The sequence below is a fragment of the Dipodomys merriami genome, unplaced genomic scaffold (assembly GCF_024711535.1).
Source record: "Dipodomys merriami isolate MVZ:Mamm:240054 unplaced genomic scaffold, mDipMer1.0.p SCAF_69, whole genome shotgun sequence".
In the NCBI taxonomy this organism is placed as follows: Eukaryota; Metazoa; Chordata; class Mammalia; order Rodentia; family Heteromyidae; genus Dipodomys; species Dipodomys merriami.
The window spans coordinates 4407115-4421071 of record NW_027206279.1 but is presented as its reverse complement, the minus strand read 5'-3'; the positions used below and the strand labels follow the sequence as shown (position 1 = coordinate 4421071).

At 64.3% G+C, this 13957-nt stretch overlaps 2 protein-coding genes across 8 annotated transcripts in view; one reads left to right on the top strand and one right to left on the bottom strand.

Annotated features, from left to right (window-relative positions):
* Positions 1-1864: 1864 nt before the first annotated feature.
* On the top strand, positions 1865-3380 carry Ankrd63 (ankyrin repeat domain 63). The gene has a single exon (XM_070005671.1). The coding sequence runs from the start codon at positions 1865-1867 to the stop codon at positions 3008-3010; it is 1146 nt and encodes a 381-aa protein (XP_069861772.1). The 3' UTR covers positions 3011-3380.
* A 2289-nt stretch (positions 3381-5669) lies between these two features.
* The window catches only part of Pak6 (p21 (RAC1) activated kinase 6), a 28479-nt gene continuing 20191 nt past the window's right edge, over positions 5670-13957 (bottom strand). For all 7 annotated transcript variants that reach the window (XM_070005779.1, XM_070005778.1, XM_070005785.1 and 4 more), the window contains 8 exons: positions 13199-13407; positions 11989-12603; positions 10583-11080; positions 10251-10384; positions 9787-9913; positions 9547-9672; positions 8632-8766; positions 5670-7044 (listed from right to left, as the gene is read on the bottom strand). In XM_070005779.1, the coding sequence (XP_069861880.1) occupies positions 6877-7044; positions 8632-8766; positions 9547-9672; positions 9787-9913; positions 10251-10384; positions 10583-11080; positions 11989-12603; positions 13199-13402 (2007 nt within the window). In that variant the 5' untranslated portion in view covers positions 13403-13407 and the 3' untranslated portion in view covers positions 5670-6876. The remainder of the gene's footprint in view (positions 7045-8631; positions 8767-9546; positions 9673-9786; positions 9914-10250; positions 10385-10582; positions 11081-11988; positions 12604-13198; positions 13408-13957) is intronic.

The following is a 13957-nucleotide window of genomic DNA, read 5'->3' as shown; positions in this document are numbered from 1 at the left end:
TCTCGTCAGCCTTCAGCTCCCCAAGCGACAGCTTCTAATTCCGGCTGTTGGTGCCTCTGTGCTCCACAGCAAAGTCTCAGCTTTTTTTCAGCTTTGCTGTTTCTTTTCTGTTCGGAACACAGTGAGTGCAGGGAAGAAGTCAGAGCAAAGGCTGCGGGGCCTGGGACAGGGCCTGCCACCCGGCCAGCTGGGTGGGGGGGGCGGGGGTAGGGGGGTAGCCTAGCTGCAGCAGATGGAAATTTTCAAAGGGATCCAGCTCCGGGCTAGGGGGAGACCTCGAAGGGGGCCCCTGCACTTCCTCCACGCATGGTGGAGAACAGGGTTCAGGAGGAGGGACAGGGCAGAGGTCCCTGGCCTGGGTTCCTGCTTTGCTCCTGCACGTGAAGATGAGCATGCGCATCCCCCCCTCCCACCCGGCCTGGTGGCGTGTCCATCACTGATGTCAGCAGCCCTCAAAAAGGCAAAAAGACAAAGGGAAGGTGCATGCTCCCCACCTGAGGAGCCCCAGCTCCATAGCAGGGCACCCCAGAGTCCAGAGCTGCCCGGAGGAGGGGGGATCCTGGACCTATAATCTCCCCAGCAAGCACCATCTGCACCCAGACCCCCCTCAGCCATCCTGTGCTCTGCCGAGACACCTTTCTTCTTCCCTCCATTTCCTCCTGTATGGGACAAGACCCACCCCCCCCACCCCCAGCCTGCAACCCCTGTCCCCTACAGGTGTTCTTTTCCCGGCCTTTGGCTCCTTGGCTTCCAGAATCCTCTCCTGTTTCTTAGCAGTCAGCTCTCCTTCCTCCTGGAGGGGCAGGCTCAACGTCCAGAACCCCCTCCTTCTCCTCCAACAGAAGACTTTCTGCACCCCCCTCCCCGCCCTCTAGGCCACAATGCCCAGCCCATGAAGTCTCAGCCTTACTTCAAGATGCCCGCTCCAACCCTCTCACTCCCCCAGCCAAGGCTGCGGCGTCTCCCCCTCCCCGGCCGGCAGGCAGGCAGGGGAGAGGCAGGAGATGGACTTTCCACTCGGGACAGACACGGGCCGGGCCCAGGCGCCCTCCCCGCCGGGCGGAGGCGCGGGCCGTGCGTGGCCCAGGCGGCTCCGTGGGGTCGCGAATGGCGAGGGCCCGCGCGAGGCCCAGCTCTGCCCCATCCCCTGGGCGCAGCACCGCCGTGGCCCAGGCCCCGACGCGGGCGGAGGCGGGGGGCGGGAGCGCCGGCGGGGGGCGGGGTTGGCCCGGCCCCGCGCGGGGCCCCGGCGAGCGGCCCCCGCCGCGCCGCGCCGCGCCCCGCCGCCGCCTTCCCCGGGGAGCGCGGAGGAGGAGCCGCTCCCCGGCTTCGTGGCCTGCGAGGGCGCGCAGGGGAGGCGTCGGGGCGGCCCCCCCCCCGCCCGCCCGTCCACACCAACCCCCGCCCACGGCCACGGGGATCCCCCCCCAAGCTGAAACCGGTCATCCCGACGGCCGGCCGCAGCCTGGCCCCGCCAGGAAGCGGCGGGCGCCCCGGCGTGGCCCGGCCCCCGCGAGGGGGCGGAGGAGCGGCGCCGGCAGCCGGGGAGCGGCGCCCCGCCAGGGCTGCGGGCGGGCGGGCGGGCGCGCGCGGCGGGCGCCGCCGTCTCAGCGGGGAGCGGCGCGGACTCGCGGGGAGCTGGCCGCGCAGCGCCGAGGGGGCCGAGCCGGGGCGCCCGTCGTCTGGGGGAGGGCGGGCCGGGAGCACGGGGAGCAGCAGCCGGAGCGGCCCCGGGGAGCACGCGAGACGCGGGGCGGCGCGGGAGCCGGAGCGGCGGGGCGGCCCGCGGAGGACGCGCGGAGGGAGCGGGAGCGGCGGCGGCGGCGGCGGCCGGAGCCCCGCGGGCGCGCTCGGAGGCCGGGACATGCTCAAGCCCAAGGACCTGTGTCCCCGCGCGGGCACGCGCACCTTCCTGGACGCCATGCAGGCCGGCAAGGTGCACCTGGCCCGCTTCGTGCTGGACGCGCTGGACCGCAGCATCATCGACTGCCGCGCGGAGCAGGGCCGCACGCCGCTGATGGTGGCCGTGGGGCTGCCGGACCCCGCGCTGCGCGCGCGCTTCGTGCGGCTGCTGCTGGAGCAGGGCGCGGCCGTGAACCTGCGGGACGAGCGCGGCCGCACGGCGCTCAGCCTGGCGTGCGAGCGCGGCCACCTGGACGCCGTGCAGCTGCTCGTGCAGTTCAGCGGCGACCCCGAGGCCGCCGACGCGGCGGGCAACAGCCCCGTGATGTGGGCGGCCGCCTGCGGCCACGGCGCGGTGCTCGAGTTCCTCGTGCGCTCCTTCCGCCGCCTCGGCCTGCGCCTGGACCGCACCAACGGCGCCGGCCTCACCGCGCTGCAGCTGGCCGCCTCCCGCGGCCACGGGACCTGCGTGCAGGCCCTCACCGGGCCGTGGGGCCGGGCGGCCGCCGCGGCCGCGGCCCGGGGCTCCAACTCCGACAGCCCCCCCGAGCGCCCGGCCCCGGCGCCCGCGCCCAGCCCCGAGCGCCGACGGCCCAGCCCCCGCCGCCTGCCGCGGCCGCTGCTGGCGCGCTTTGCGCGGGCGGCGGGCGGCCACGGCCACGGCGGCGAGGCCGGCGCGGCCACCACCAAGGGCGCGGGCCGGCCTCGGGCCCCGGGCGGCGAGCGGCCCGAGCTGGGCCGGAGCATGAGCCTGGCGCTCGGCGCCATGACGGAAGAGGAGACGGCGCGCCTCCGCGCGGGGGCCCTGCGGGCCCGGCCAAACTCACCTCAGTCGGCGGGCGGCGGCCGCTGGCGCTCGCAGGAGGTGCTGGAGGGGGCGCCCCTCGCCCTCGCGCAGGCGCCCGGCGGCCTCAGCCCCCACCCCGAGGGCGCGCCCGGCTCCGGCCGCCTGGGGCTGCGCCGACGGTCCACGGCCCCTGACATCCCCAGCCTGGTCGGGGACGCTCCGGGGCCCGAGGCCGGCCCGGAGCCGGGGCCCCACGCGGCGCCCGGCCCGAAGCCCTGGCCGGCGGGCGCCGAGGCCGTGGTGCTGCCGGCGCCGCGGTAAACGGGCCCGGGCCGGGCCGCCCCTCGCGCGGCTCCCGCCAGGCCCCTGGCGCTGCCCCCCCTCCAGCCATTAGCGACCTCCACCGGGGATGGGGGGGGGCGGAGCCCGTGTTCTGTGTTCTTTGGCCTTCCACGTCCAGCTCCCCGTGTGCCCCGCGACCTGTCCCGGCGGGCGGGCCGGCGACGCCCCGTCTCCAGCCGGCCTCCCCAGCACCCCCTTTTTTTCTGTATTTACCCTCACCCCAGCCCTGCTGAGATAGATAGTTCGAGAAACCACCCACGGCTTCCTCCCCCTCACGTGTGGGAGGGAGGGCTGAGGAGGCGGACACGGGGTTGCTTTGGGGGCTCGGAAGGATGGGGGGGTCACCGGTGGTCTTTAATCCAGCTTGCCCCAGGCAGAAGCAGGGTGCGGGACCCGGGCTCCCCAAGCCCTTCGGGGTCCCCGGGCCGGCCCCCTCCGCGGGGCCCTGCCGCTGGGCTCCGTCTGGGAGGCCCCGGCCCCGCCGCGCGTGGGGGGCCCGGGCGGGCGGCGCCGGCGAGGGCCTCGCGCGATCGTGGCTCCTGCCCAACCCCGCGGCCGGCCCCGAGCCTGGCGGACCTGACAATGTCTCCTGAAATAGCAGCTCCGCGGGGGGGGCTGGGGGTGACGGGCGGCGGGAGCCCACGCGAACCGCGGGTTCACGGGACGTGCAACTCTGGAGAGAGCCGGGGTCGGGGGGAGCGCCCGGGGTCCCCGCCGTGAGCGGAGGCCGGGCGGAGGGTGGATGCGAGGGGGTCGAGCCCAGGTCCCCCCTCCCCCGCGCCCCGCGTCTGCCCCGCCGCGCGGGGGACGCGGGCCCGGCCCAGCTTCCCAGCTTTGATTCCGGGGCCAATTCTCGGGCGATGGCGGGAGTCGGAGGCGTGAGAGGTCAGAGGGGTCCAGCGGTGTCGGCGCGCGCCCCGCGCGCTCGAGGCCGCCCGCGTGCGCCCCGGGCTGGGTCCCCGGCGCCCCCTGGTGGCGGCTCCGCGCGCCGCACCCAGGCCCGGAGCCCAGACTTGGGTTGGATTCGGATTTGGGCTGCCTGCGCGCGCTTTTATCCGTGGAACCCTCTTCCCCATGTAAGAGCTCAAATCCGGATACTTGAAATCACCCCACAGTAACGAAACGAGGGCCACTGAACAGAAGCAGCTCACCCTGGTGTGGCAATGTCCACCCCGAGCTCACGCTCGCTTCCCAGACTCCTAGCTCTTCCCTTCCGGGGTTTCTGAGCCCTGACACCTGTGGATGATGAGGTACCGTGACGGTTGCCCCCCCTTTCTTTTGGAAATGTTTTGTCCTCCCCTCCCCCTTCCCCAGCTCCTCCCAAAGCATTCGCCCGCTCCTCAGTGCCCGGTCTGAGTGGTGGGTGAGCAATGCCAGAGCTCCTGAGCAGCCAGAGAAGGTGGGAAGGTGGAGTGGGAAGTAATCTGCACCACAAGTGTAAACTGCTTTCTTTCAGATCCCTTGCTTGCTTGTGTATTCCCTTTTCAACGGTGTTTAATTTCAATGAAGTTTTTAATGGTGAAAGAATATGAGTTTTGTCTTAAAAGGGATCTGTGGTCGGGGAGGTGTTGTCATCTCCCTGGTGGTTTTCTGGGTGACCTAGAGGATCACCTCATTATTGTTGGGTAAACAACTGAGATGGTTCCTGTCTGTGGAACTGCCCAAAGTATGGTGGTTGAAAATCGCAGGTGTTTCCTGAGTTGTGTGTCTGACTGCCTTTGCCGTCTGTCCTTACTGACACCTTACCATGGACTACAACCGCCTTGTCACCATTCTCCCTTGAACTTCACTGTCAGCTGGGGGCCCTTGCCGGATCTCCCCAGGGCAGAGACTTTGCCAAGGATTTTTGCTTTTCCCATCGTTGCCTTTGTCATTGTGAGGAGCCACCAGGCTGCTGGAGCTCATCGGCGGTTCGTGTGTGAAGGATGTGTGCAAACCTTTTTGGACTGACAACTGTAGAGGCAGGACTAACGGAACTCCAAAGAGTAGTGAATAAACCCGGTATCATTCCACCACGAGACTGGGCCTCTCTTTGCCTTGTCTGCCCCCTGCTCCTCCGTCTTGTCCCCATTTTCATGCTTGGAATGGAAGGAGGCATTTGCTTTCCCTGGACTTTGCTGCTCTTTGGGGCTCTCGGTCTCCCTGCCCATCCTTCCTGGGTGGCTCCTGGGGTGAGTAACAGGGACTGCAGGGCTGGGGGGTACGGGGGTCTGCCAGGCTTCTGGCTAGGAAGTTCCACGCCCGCTGTGCTGATGTCAGGAGGGGAGGCATGGAATTGGACAACCTGGATTTCCCAGCTTCCCACTGCTAATCAGCTCTCGTAACTCTACACAGTCCTTCATTGGGAGAAGTGGGCAGGGACGGTTCCAGGCCACTTCCTATGGGACAGTTGAGGGCCAGAGTATAAGAAAGAAGCAGGGGACAGGAGGCTGGTGCAGAAAGTGGTCACCACAGAGCGTCGTGCCTTCCGGTATCTTGGCCTCAGCCTTGAGGGCCCCTCACTTCCCGTGCTCCTTGTCTGCCAGGGAGTCTGGCTGCTGCTGTGCAGACTCAAGCCGTGGGGGGGGGGGGGGAGGGGGCAGGAGGGCCTAGCTCCCACCCCACAGGCAGTGCAGAGCCCAGAGCTTTGAACATTCAGTTTAATTTAAAACAGGCACAAGTGCAAACAATTCACAAAAGTTCTGGGGAGGATGCTTTTTTTTTTTTAAACTCCAACCCTTAAAAAAAAAAAAGTTCTTCGCCTTAAAGCAGGCCACTAGGGGAGCAGAGAAATGTAAAAATCTTATCCGGATGGGGCGCAGACACGGGGCTCCTCCCTGGCATTCCCTGCCTCACCGGGGCCAGGAAAGTGGGGGCCCAGGAAGACCCAAGGCAGGTGTCTTGCGGGCGGCAGGGCGGGCTCCCTCAGATGGGGGGACCCCGGGAGGTAGCCTGCCTTCTGCCCTGGGTCAGTGTCTGTAGAGGACAGGTGGGTCCCTGATGAGCTGACCACGCAGGTGACAAGGACACGACAACAAGCTCAGAAACCTTGAGAGCCCCGCAGACAGACGCCTTCACTGGTTGGGTGAAAACATGGACTTCAGGAGTGGAGAGCCAGGCTGGGGCGGGGGGGGGGGGGGGGGGGGGAGGGAAGGGACGGGGGGGGGGGGGGAGCCTCCCGAGAAGCCTGGGGAGGGGTGCAGGGCAGCCATCTTGAATCTGGCTGTGGGGTTGACTGGAGGCACCCAAGCCATGGGGGTAACATTTCTCCCTTACACACACACACACACACACACACACACACAGAGTTCTCTCCACCCTGTAAAGTGATACTATTTTGAACACCAACTCCACTCTTCCTCCCCCTCCCCCTCCCCCTCCCTGGCCTACGCCCAGGCAATTCACAGTTCTGCGCAGGCTGTGTGGGAAGAGACAGGGCTGGGGGCTGTGCCCAGGAGAATGATCTAGGCAAATACAACTTCCCTCTAAGACCCCAAGGTCTGAAGCCAGAGCTGAGCAGTGAATACCCACAAGCAGCGGGGGGGGGGGTGCCCCTGCCCTGGAGCCCCAGGACCCTGGTAGACAGCCACACACAGCGCTCTCCGGGTTTCTTAGAAATGCCCCTGTGAAGGACAGGGCATCCTCGAGAAGCCTCTCTCCACCGGGGACCGGGACGGGAGCGAGGTCCTGGCGGGGCAGGTCCGGCCTGTCCCGGTGGGAAGAGGGCAGGGTGGGGGTTCACAGCCAATCTTTGGAGAGAATACTGAGAGACCCGGGCAGGCAGTGCGGTCAGCGGGCTGGCTGCCCGGGGAGGGGCCCCCCCGCCCAGGGACACAGGTCGCGGCGCGGTGCGCGCCACTGTGGGCTCAGCAGGCGGAGGTCTGCTTGCGGTAGAGCTGGATCAGGGGCACCAGGCACTCAGGTAGCCCCGTCTGCAGCAAGAAGGGGTGGTCCAGCAGCTCCTGGGCTGTGGCTCTCTCTTGGGGGTCCCGCACCAGCATCCGCTCCAGGAAGTCTCGTAGCACAGGGGAGACCTGTGGAGAAGGGGCCGTGGGGGTGGGGAGGCGGGCTCAGCGGCTGGTCTGCAAGCCTGTCAGGCAGTGGAGTTAGGGTGCCCGGGGCTCTGGGGAGCGAGGTTCCACACAGAGCCCACGGCCCTTGTCTGCACCCCAGGGCTGTCTGCCCTCAGGCTCTGCATCATGACCCAGTCTTGGGGTTCTAGGGGACCTCCATTTCCTCATCTGCACAGTAGGTACTGAGGACGTGTGTTTATCAAGGCTGCCGTGTATCTTTCTTGAAGATAAAAAGGTAGAGGATGAGGTGCGCTTGAAAAATAGAAAAGAGCCGGGCACTGGTGGCTCACACCTGTAATCCTAGCTACTCAGGGGGCTGAGATCTGAGGATCGCAGTTCAAAGCCAGCCTGGGCAGGAAAGTCTGTGAGACTCTTTTTTTTTTTTTTTTTTGGCTCCGGTTGTGGGGCCTGAACTCTGGGCCTGGGCACTGTCCCTCAGCTCTTCAGCTCAAGGCTAGCACTCTACCACTTGAGCCACAGCGCCACTTCTGGCTTTTTTCTTATGTGGTGCTGAGGAATCGAACCCAGGGCCTCGAGCATGCAAGGCAAGTGCTCTACCACTGAGCCACCTTCCCAGCCCCAAGTCTGTGAGACTCTTATCTCCAATTAACCACCAGAAAACCGGAAGTGGTGCTGTGGCTCAAGTGGTAGAGCGCTCGCCTTGAGCTGAAGAGCTGAGGGACAGTGTCCAGGCCCAGAGTTCAAGCCCCATGACTGACAAAAAAAAGAGAGAGAGAGAGAGAGAGAGAGAAAGAAAGGTGGGCCCTGGCTGGGAAGGTGGCTCAGTGGTAGAGCGCTTACCTCGTGTGCATGAGGCCCTGGGTTCGATTCCTCAGCACCATATAAGCAGAAAAAGCCAGAAGTAGTGCTGTGGTTCAAGTGGTAGAGCGCTAGCCTTGAGCTGAAGAGCTGAGGGACAGCACCCAGGCCCAGAGTTCAAGCCTCACAACCAACCAAAAAAAAAAAAAAAAAAGGTAGGCCCTGAGAAGGAAGAATGCCATCTTGCCCTAGGCCTTAGTGTCTGGGGCATGACTTTATCTGGGTTCATTCTGAGCCTGGGTCCTGGGCTGCTGCACAAGGCCACCCTCTCTGGGCTGTTAACCAGTTGTCAGTCTCCTCTCTCTCCTCTGTGGCCTCTAGTTTTGGAAGATGTGCTCTGCGGGCCAGCCCAGCCCACAGCCCTGGACTGTCGGGCTGTGCACAGGCCTCCAGCCCTCAGGGTGCTGCTACGCTCTGGCATACTAATTGGCAGTGGCTCCCAGCAGTCGGTCTAGCTGCCAGCCTGGGGTGGACCTGTGAGGAGGGGGTGGAGAGCTGGGCTGGGGATTCACTGCGCTGGGGCCTGACAGATGAAGCAGAGGGGTTTGTGCTGCTTCCCAGGACTGGCGGGGGCTGCGGGGGGGGGGCCTGGAAACACGGCTGCACACACGGGTTTTGTGGGGACCGCAGTGGAGGGGTGATGCTGGGCCCACCAGCACACCTAGGTGCTGGTCCCCCGACCTCAGGAAACATGGGGTCTGTGGGGGCCACAGCTCGCGCACAGCTGACCTTGTGGGAGCTCTTCAGCTTGGGTGGGGGGCTGTCCCGGAGCCTCTTCATGGCTTGCACCGGCGAGTCGCTGAAGTAGGGGGGCTCTCCGTCCACCATCTCAATCACCATGATGCCCAGAGACCAGATGTCCACCTGCGGGAAGAGCACAGCCCTGAGCCCGCGGCGGGAGTCTGGCTTGGGTGGTGGGGGCGCACGGGTCCTCGGCCCGCCGCTCCCCAGCCCGCTGCCCCCCAGCGGCTGCCCGGTGCTCGGCTACATCTCCCAGGGGTTCCAGCAGTGGCAGCGCTGTCCGCCCTCTCTGACGGGGCTGCTGGTGACACCCCACTGTGTCCCTGGAATGAGGGGCTGCTGCAGACCCGTGTGCCGGCCAGGTCTAGACGGCAGCCCCACCGGAAGCCGGTGCTCAGGTCTGTAGCTCTAGCTACTTAGGAGGCTGAGGTGAGGAGGACGGTGGTTCAAGGATAGGCTGGCCATACGCAGGAGATCGCTTTCTTTTTAGCCAGTAGCTGGACGGGAGGTGTCAGCCCAGCTATGGGAGGAGCCAGACCGAGTGAGCCTGGGGGAAAAAAATGTTCACGGAAGACGTTGGGTGCAGTGGGGTGTGTTTGTCACCCCAGCCACGAGAGAATCCTGGTCCGGGCACAGGCTGGAATAAAAAATGACCTTGTCTAAAAATAACCAGGGGGAGGAGGGGGGATAGGCTAGAGGTTTGTCTCATGGGTACAGCTAGCATCTGCCTAGCAAGGGTGAGGCCTGAGTTCAAACCCTGGTGCTGCCCAGGGTGGGGGGTGAGTATTGATTAAGGGGGGGCCCTGAGAAGCATGGCTCTTGGTGCAGCTCCCGAAGGGAGGAGCAAAAGAGCTCCACGCTCCCAAGCTGCTCTGGAGGACCTGGGGGTGGGTGGAGGGTTACCTCAGTGGCATACAGAGACCTGGAGATCACTTCCGGAGCCATCCAGTATGGGGTCCCCACCAGGGACTTCCTCTTGGGGACATCCTTGCTGATCTGAGCACAGAATCCGAAATCTGAGAGCTTCACCTGGAGTGGTAAGGGGAGTCAGTGGGTGGAGGACCAGAAGAAAGCACAGTGATTGGAGAGCCCAGGAGTTGGGGGGGGGGGGAGCAGCCGTGCCCAGGAATAGGGAGAGCCTACCCTGCCATCCAGAGTCAGCAGAATGGAGTCACTCTTGATGTCCCGGTGGATGACACCCTGGGCGTGCAGATAAGCCAGGGCCTGCAGCACAGCCTCACACACAGTGGCTATCTGTTCCTCATTCAGCCTGGACAGGGAAGGCAGGGGTAGGGGAAGGCAGGGGAAAGGGGAAGGCAGGGGTAGGGGAAGGCAGGGGGAAGGGGAAGGCAGGGGTCCCCAATGGAGGAGCAAGTCGGCTCTGGCAGGGTATCAGGGCTATGATGGAGAGTCATTGGCTTTGGGCCCCACAGATCCCAGGCAATGCGTTCAGCAGCCTGATCAGGCTGTAGCCTGGACAGCTTTCCTACTCTTCCCCAGCCCCGAGACCCAGTGAGCCTCTTACCCCAGACAGACAGGGGGCTTCAAATGACCCGAGGGATCAGTGAGGTGCCCCCCCCCCTCAGCCCAAGACGCCAGCTGCTCACCGGACTTGGGAGATGATGTCGGTGAGGGCCCCGCCCTGCAGGAACTCCATCAGCACCCACAGCTCCTCACCTACCAGGTAGCTCTTGTACATCTCCACCACGTTGAGGTGCTGGTAGTCACGCATGATCACCACCTGGGGGCAGCAGAGCAGCATGGTGCCCGTGAGCTAGGGACCCAGCTGCAGACACCTGGTCTCACTATGTTCCCCGGATGTGACCACCTGCTGCCCCCCTGCAGAGAGGTCCTGCTGTTTGAGCACGAATTGCCCTCCTCCCCACCGTGTCCATCGTGTCCACCTCCATGTCCATCTGTGTCCATCATGGCATCCTACCTCATTAAAGAGCAGCTCCCTGCGCTGCTGCTTCCTGAGGTCCATCATCTTCACGGCCACCTGGCGGCCGGTGTGCGTCTCCCGGGCCAGGCACACGATGCCCGTGGAGCCCTCCCCGATCTTCACGTAGCTGTCCAGCAGCAGCCGAGGGTCGCCTTGGTCCACCACCATCCTGAGTGCAGCCTTGAACTGCTCGTGCGTCACGATGCCCGCGTCCTCACCAGCCAGACCGCCCTTGGCCACCGTGGGGTCCTGGGGCAGGTACAGATTGCTGGTGCTGATCTGGGCGTGCCGGGTGCGGGGGGACCCTGCCGGGGAAGACCGGCCTGGGAGGGGGCCGGCGGCTGGGGCTGTGCGGAGGGACTTCTGGGGGCTGCTGGTGTCCGAGGTGGGCAGAGGACTGAAAGTGCCTGCGGGCTGGTCTGAGGGCAAGGACTGGGCCTTGGCCACCATGCTCGGTGGGGAGTCTTTCTGTGGCGGTCGGAAAGCAGAATTGGGCTGTGGAGACAAAGAAGGACACGAGAAGGGGTGAGGCTGTGCAAGCCTTGCAGAGGCAGGGGTGGCCAGGGAGAGCAGGGTCAGGGAGAGCTCCAGACCCAAGGGAGGAGCTGGGAGCACAGAGTTAGAAATGAAGCTGAGGCCACTGGCAGCCCTACGCTCCCCCCCACCCCCAGACGCTCCCAAGCGCCCTCAGCCGCACGTTTCTTCTTGGGTACCTGGAAGGACAGACCCCAGGGGGACTACGTTGAGGCAGGGCCCTTCCTTCTGCACCAAGAAGCTGGGGCAGAGGCTCCCGGCACAGGTGGGAAAAGCCTTGGGCAGGGGACCGCAGGCAGCTGTGACTCCCAGCTTCAGGCAGGAGCAGTCCCAGCTGGCTCTCCAGCTGGCCGTGCCTCCCCCGGCAGCGAGTCTCACCTCTGCCGCCCCTCACACGCGCTGCTCTCTAACCAAAGCCCGTGACCACAGGCGGCACTGCGGCTGCAGCCACCGGGCCTTTGCTTGTGCCGGTGCTGGCCGGGGGCTGGCCTTGCTGCTGGGGAGACTAATGTCTCCCATCTCTGTGGGAACTTGTTTAAGGCAGTGGTTCTGGGATGTGTGTGTGCATGTGTGTGTCTGTGCGCATGGGCATGTGTGCGTGTATATGTGTGCATGTGTATGTGTCTTCAGGTGTGGGTGTGCACATGCACACATGTGTATTGCATGTCCATGCAATGAGTATGCATGTGTGCGTGCATGTGCATGTGTGCAGGTATGTGAAGGTATGCATACACATGGATGTGCGTGTGTGCATGGGAAATGCATATGTGTGCACGTGTGTGTTTCAATGGTTTCACCATTGCCTGAGGGCATCTAGGAAGTGCTAGATTGCCCCCCAGCCCCACCCCGGCCGCCTCAGCCTCACCTACCTTGCTGTGTGGTGGGGGGCCTGGCTTGTTGTTGGGAGGGGCGGCCGCAGGCGTGGACAGGAACATACTCCGGAACAGCCTGTGCTTGAGGCTGCTGTCCTGGGCCTTGGGGCTGTGGCTGCCCTCCCCGCCCGGCCTGCTGGCACCCGAGCCTACCAGGCAGGACTGCGGCCGGGCCTCCTCGGGGCCAGGCTTGGCGGCCTTCGCCCCGCGCCTCCCCGCGGCCGTGGGGGAAGTCTGCAGGCAGCGCTGCGCAGAGCCCTGGAACTCGGTGGGGCCCAGGGAGTGCGCCTTGGCTGCCAGCCGGCTGGGCGGGCCCTGCGGGCTCTGGGGCGCGGGCCAGGCTGCCTGCCGGGCCTCCGCGGGTGCGCCCCCGTTGCAGCTGAGGTAGAGGCCATGGGGGTCGGTGCGCTCGGACTGCGGGCTCTGGAGGTACATGTCTGGGTCAGCGGCCCAGTGCTCGTCGCCCAGCAGCCCCAGTGACTGTGCCCGCCGCCGGCTGGCGGGGCTGCGGCCACGCAGGGTGTTGGAGCTGGTGACGGATAACTTCTGGATGTCGTTGAGCAGCCCTGAGATGTAGCCGTCCACGGGCACGGAGCTGCCCCGCACCACCGTCTGTGGAGGAAGAGACAAGACAGGGTAAACTGTGTCTGGGTGGCCGGCGTGCACCTCCTTTCTGTAGATGTGTGTGAGGACAGAAGAGTACCCGGATGCCCTGGTGCAGATATTGCATGGGATATAATAAAGACTAGTCATTGTTGCCCGATGCCCCCGAGGCTCACGCCTGTAATCCTAGCTCCTGAATAGGCTAAGATCTGAGGATCACGGTTCAAAGCCAGCCCGGACAGGAAAGTCCACGAGACTCTCCTCTCGAATTAATCAGCAGGGAGCCAGAAGTGGAGCTGTGGCTCCTGTGGTAGGAGCGCTAGCCTTGCGTGAAAAACCTCAGGGACAGCGCTCAGGCTTTGAGATCGGGACCTCGTACCGGCACATCATCATCATCGTCATTGTCATCTTTAAAAGATTATTCATTGTTTTATAAGATTCAGATTTAAGTGGGCACTTAGTATCTTGTGAGTAAATGTGGCATCCCTGCTGCTATGTTCAGGAGGAATCCCTGGGGAACGAGACGAACTAGCAGGGAACACTGGAGGGACACCAATGCCCGACACCAAGGGGTTCTTTGCCTGAGCGGGGAGAGGCTCCTCACCTTCATGGGCTGCAGCTGGACCCGCGTGATGCGTGAAGGGTCCACCACAGGCTTGGGCCGCCGCAGCGTGTCCAGAATGTTCTGCCATTGTGGGGGGAGGCCCACAAACTTGCCCTCTTTGGGGTCGAAGGAGGTGTGGACACGGTGCTGGAAGTTCTGTGGGGCTGAGATCTCTGGGCGTTTCTTCTTCTTCTTGCGAAACATGGTACCTGCAAGAGGGGGCGGAGACCACAGGTGGATGTGGTGAGTGCCCAGCCCCCCCTTCCTCCCTCCCCCCCCCAACCAGCCTTCGGTACGGGGTGTTTTCATAATATCCAAAGTCCATTACAAACACCCACCGGGCCATTGTCCACGAGTTACAAAGGGAGGAAGGAAAACAGGGGCATTTTGTGAGGACAACTTGGCCTCCATTCTCCATGTGCAAGTGAGGGAAGACGCAAACCAACACCATAGGGTGTCGCGGAGAAAACCCTAAGCAAAGCTAGCAAGCCCAGGCTGGCGGTGTGTTCAATTTATTTTTTTCTGGTCTTGGGGCTTGAACTCTGGGTCTGGGTGCTGTCCCTCAGCTCTTCAGCCCAAGGCTAGCGCTCTACCACTTGAGCCACAGCGCCGCTTCTGGTTTTCTGAGAGGTTTGTCGGAGATAAGAGTCTCAGCCTTTCCTTTTCGGTGCTGACTTTGAATTGCGATCCTCAGATCTCAGCCTCCTGAGTAGCTAGGATTACAGGCGTGAGCCACCAACACACAATGGCGTGTTAGAT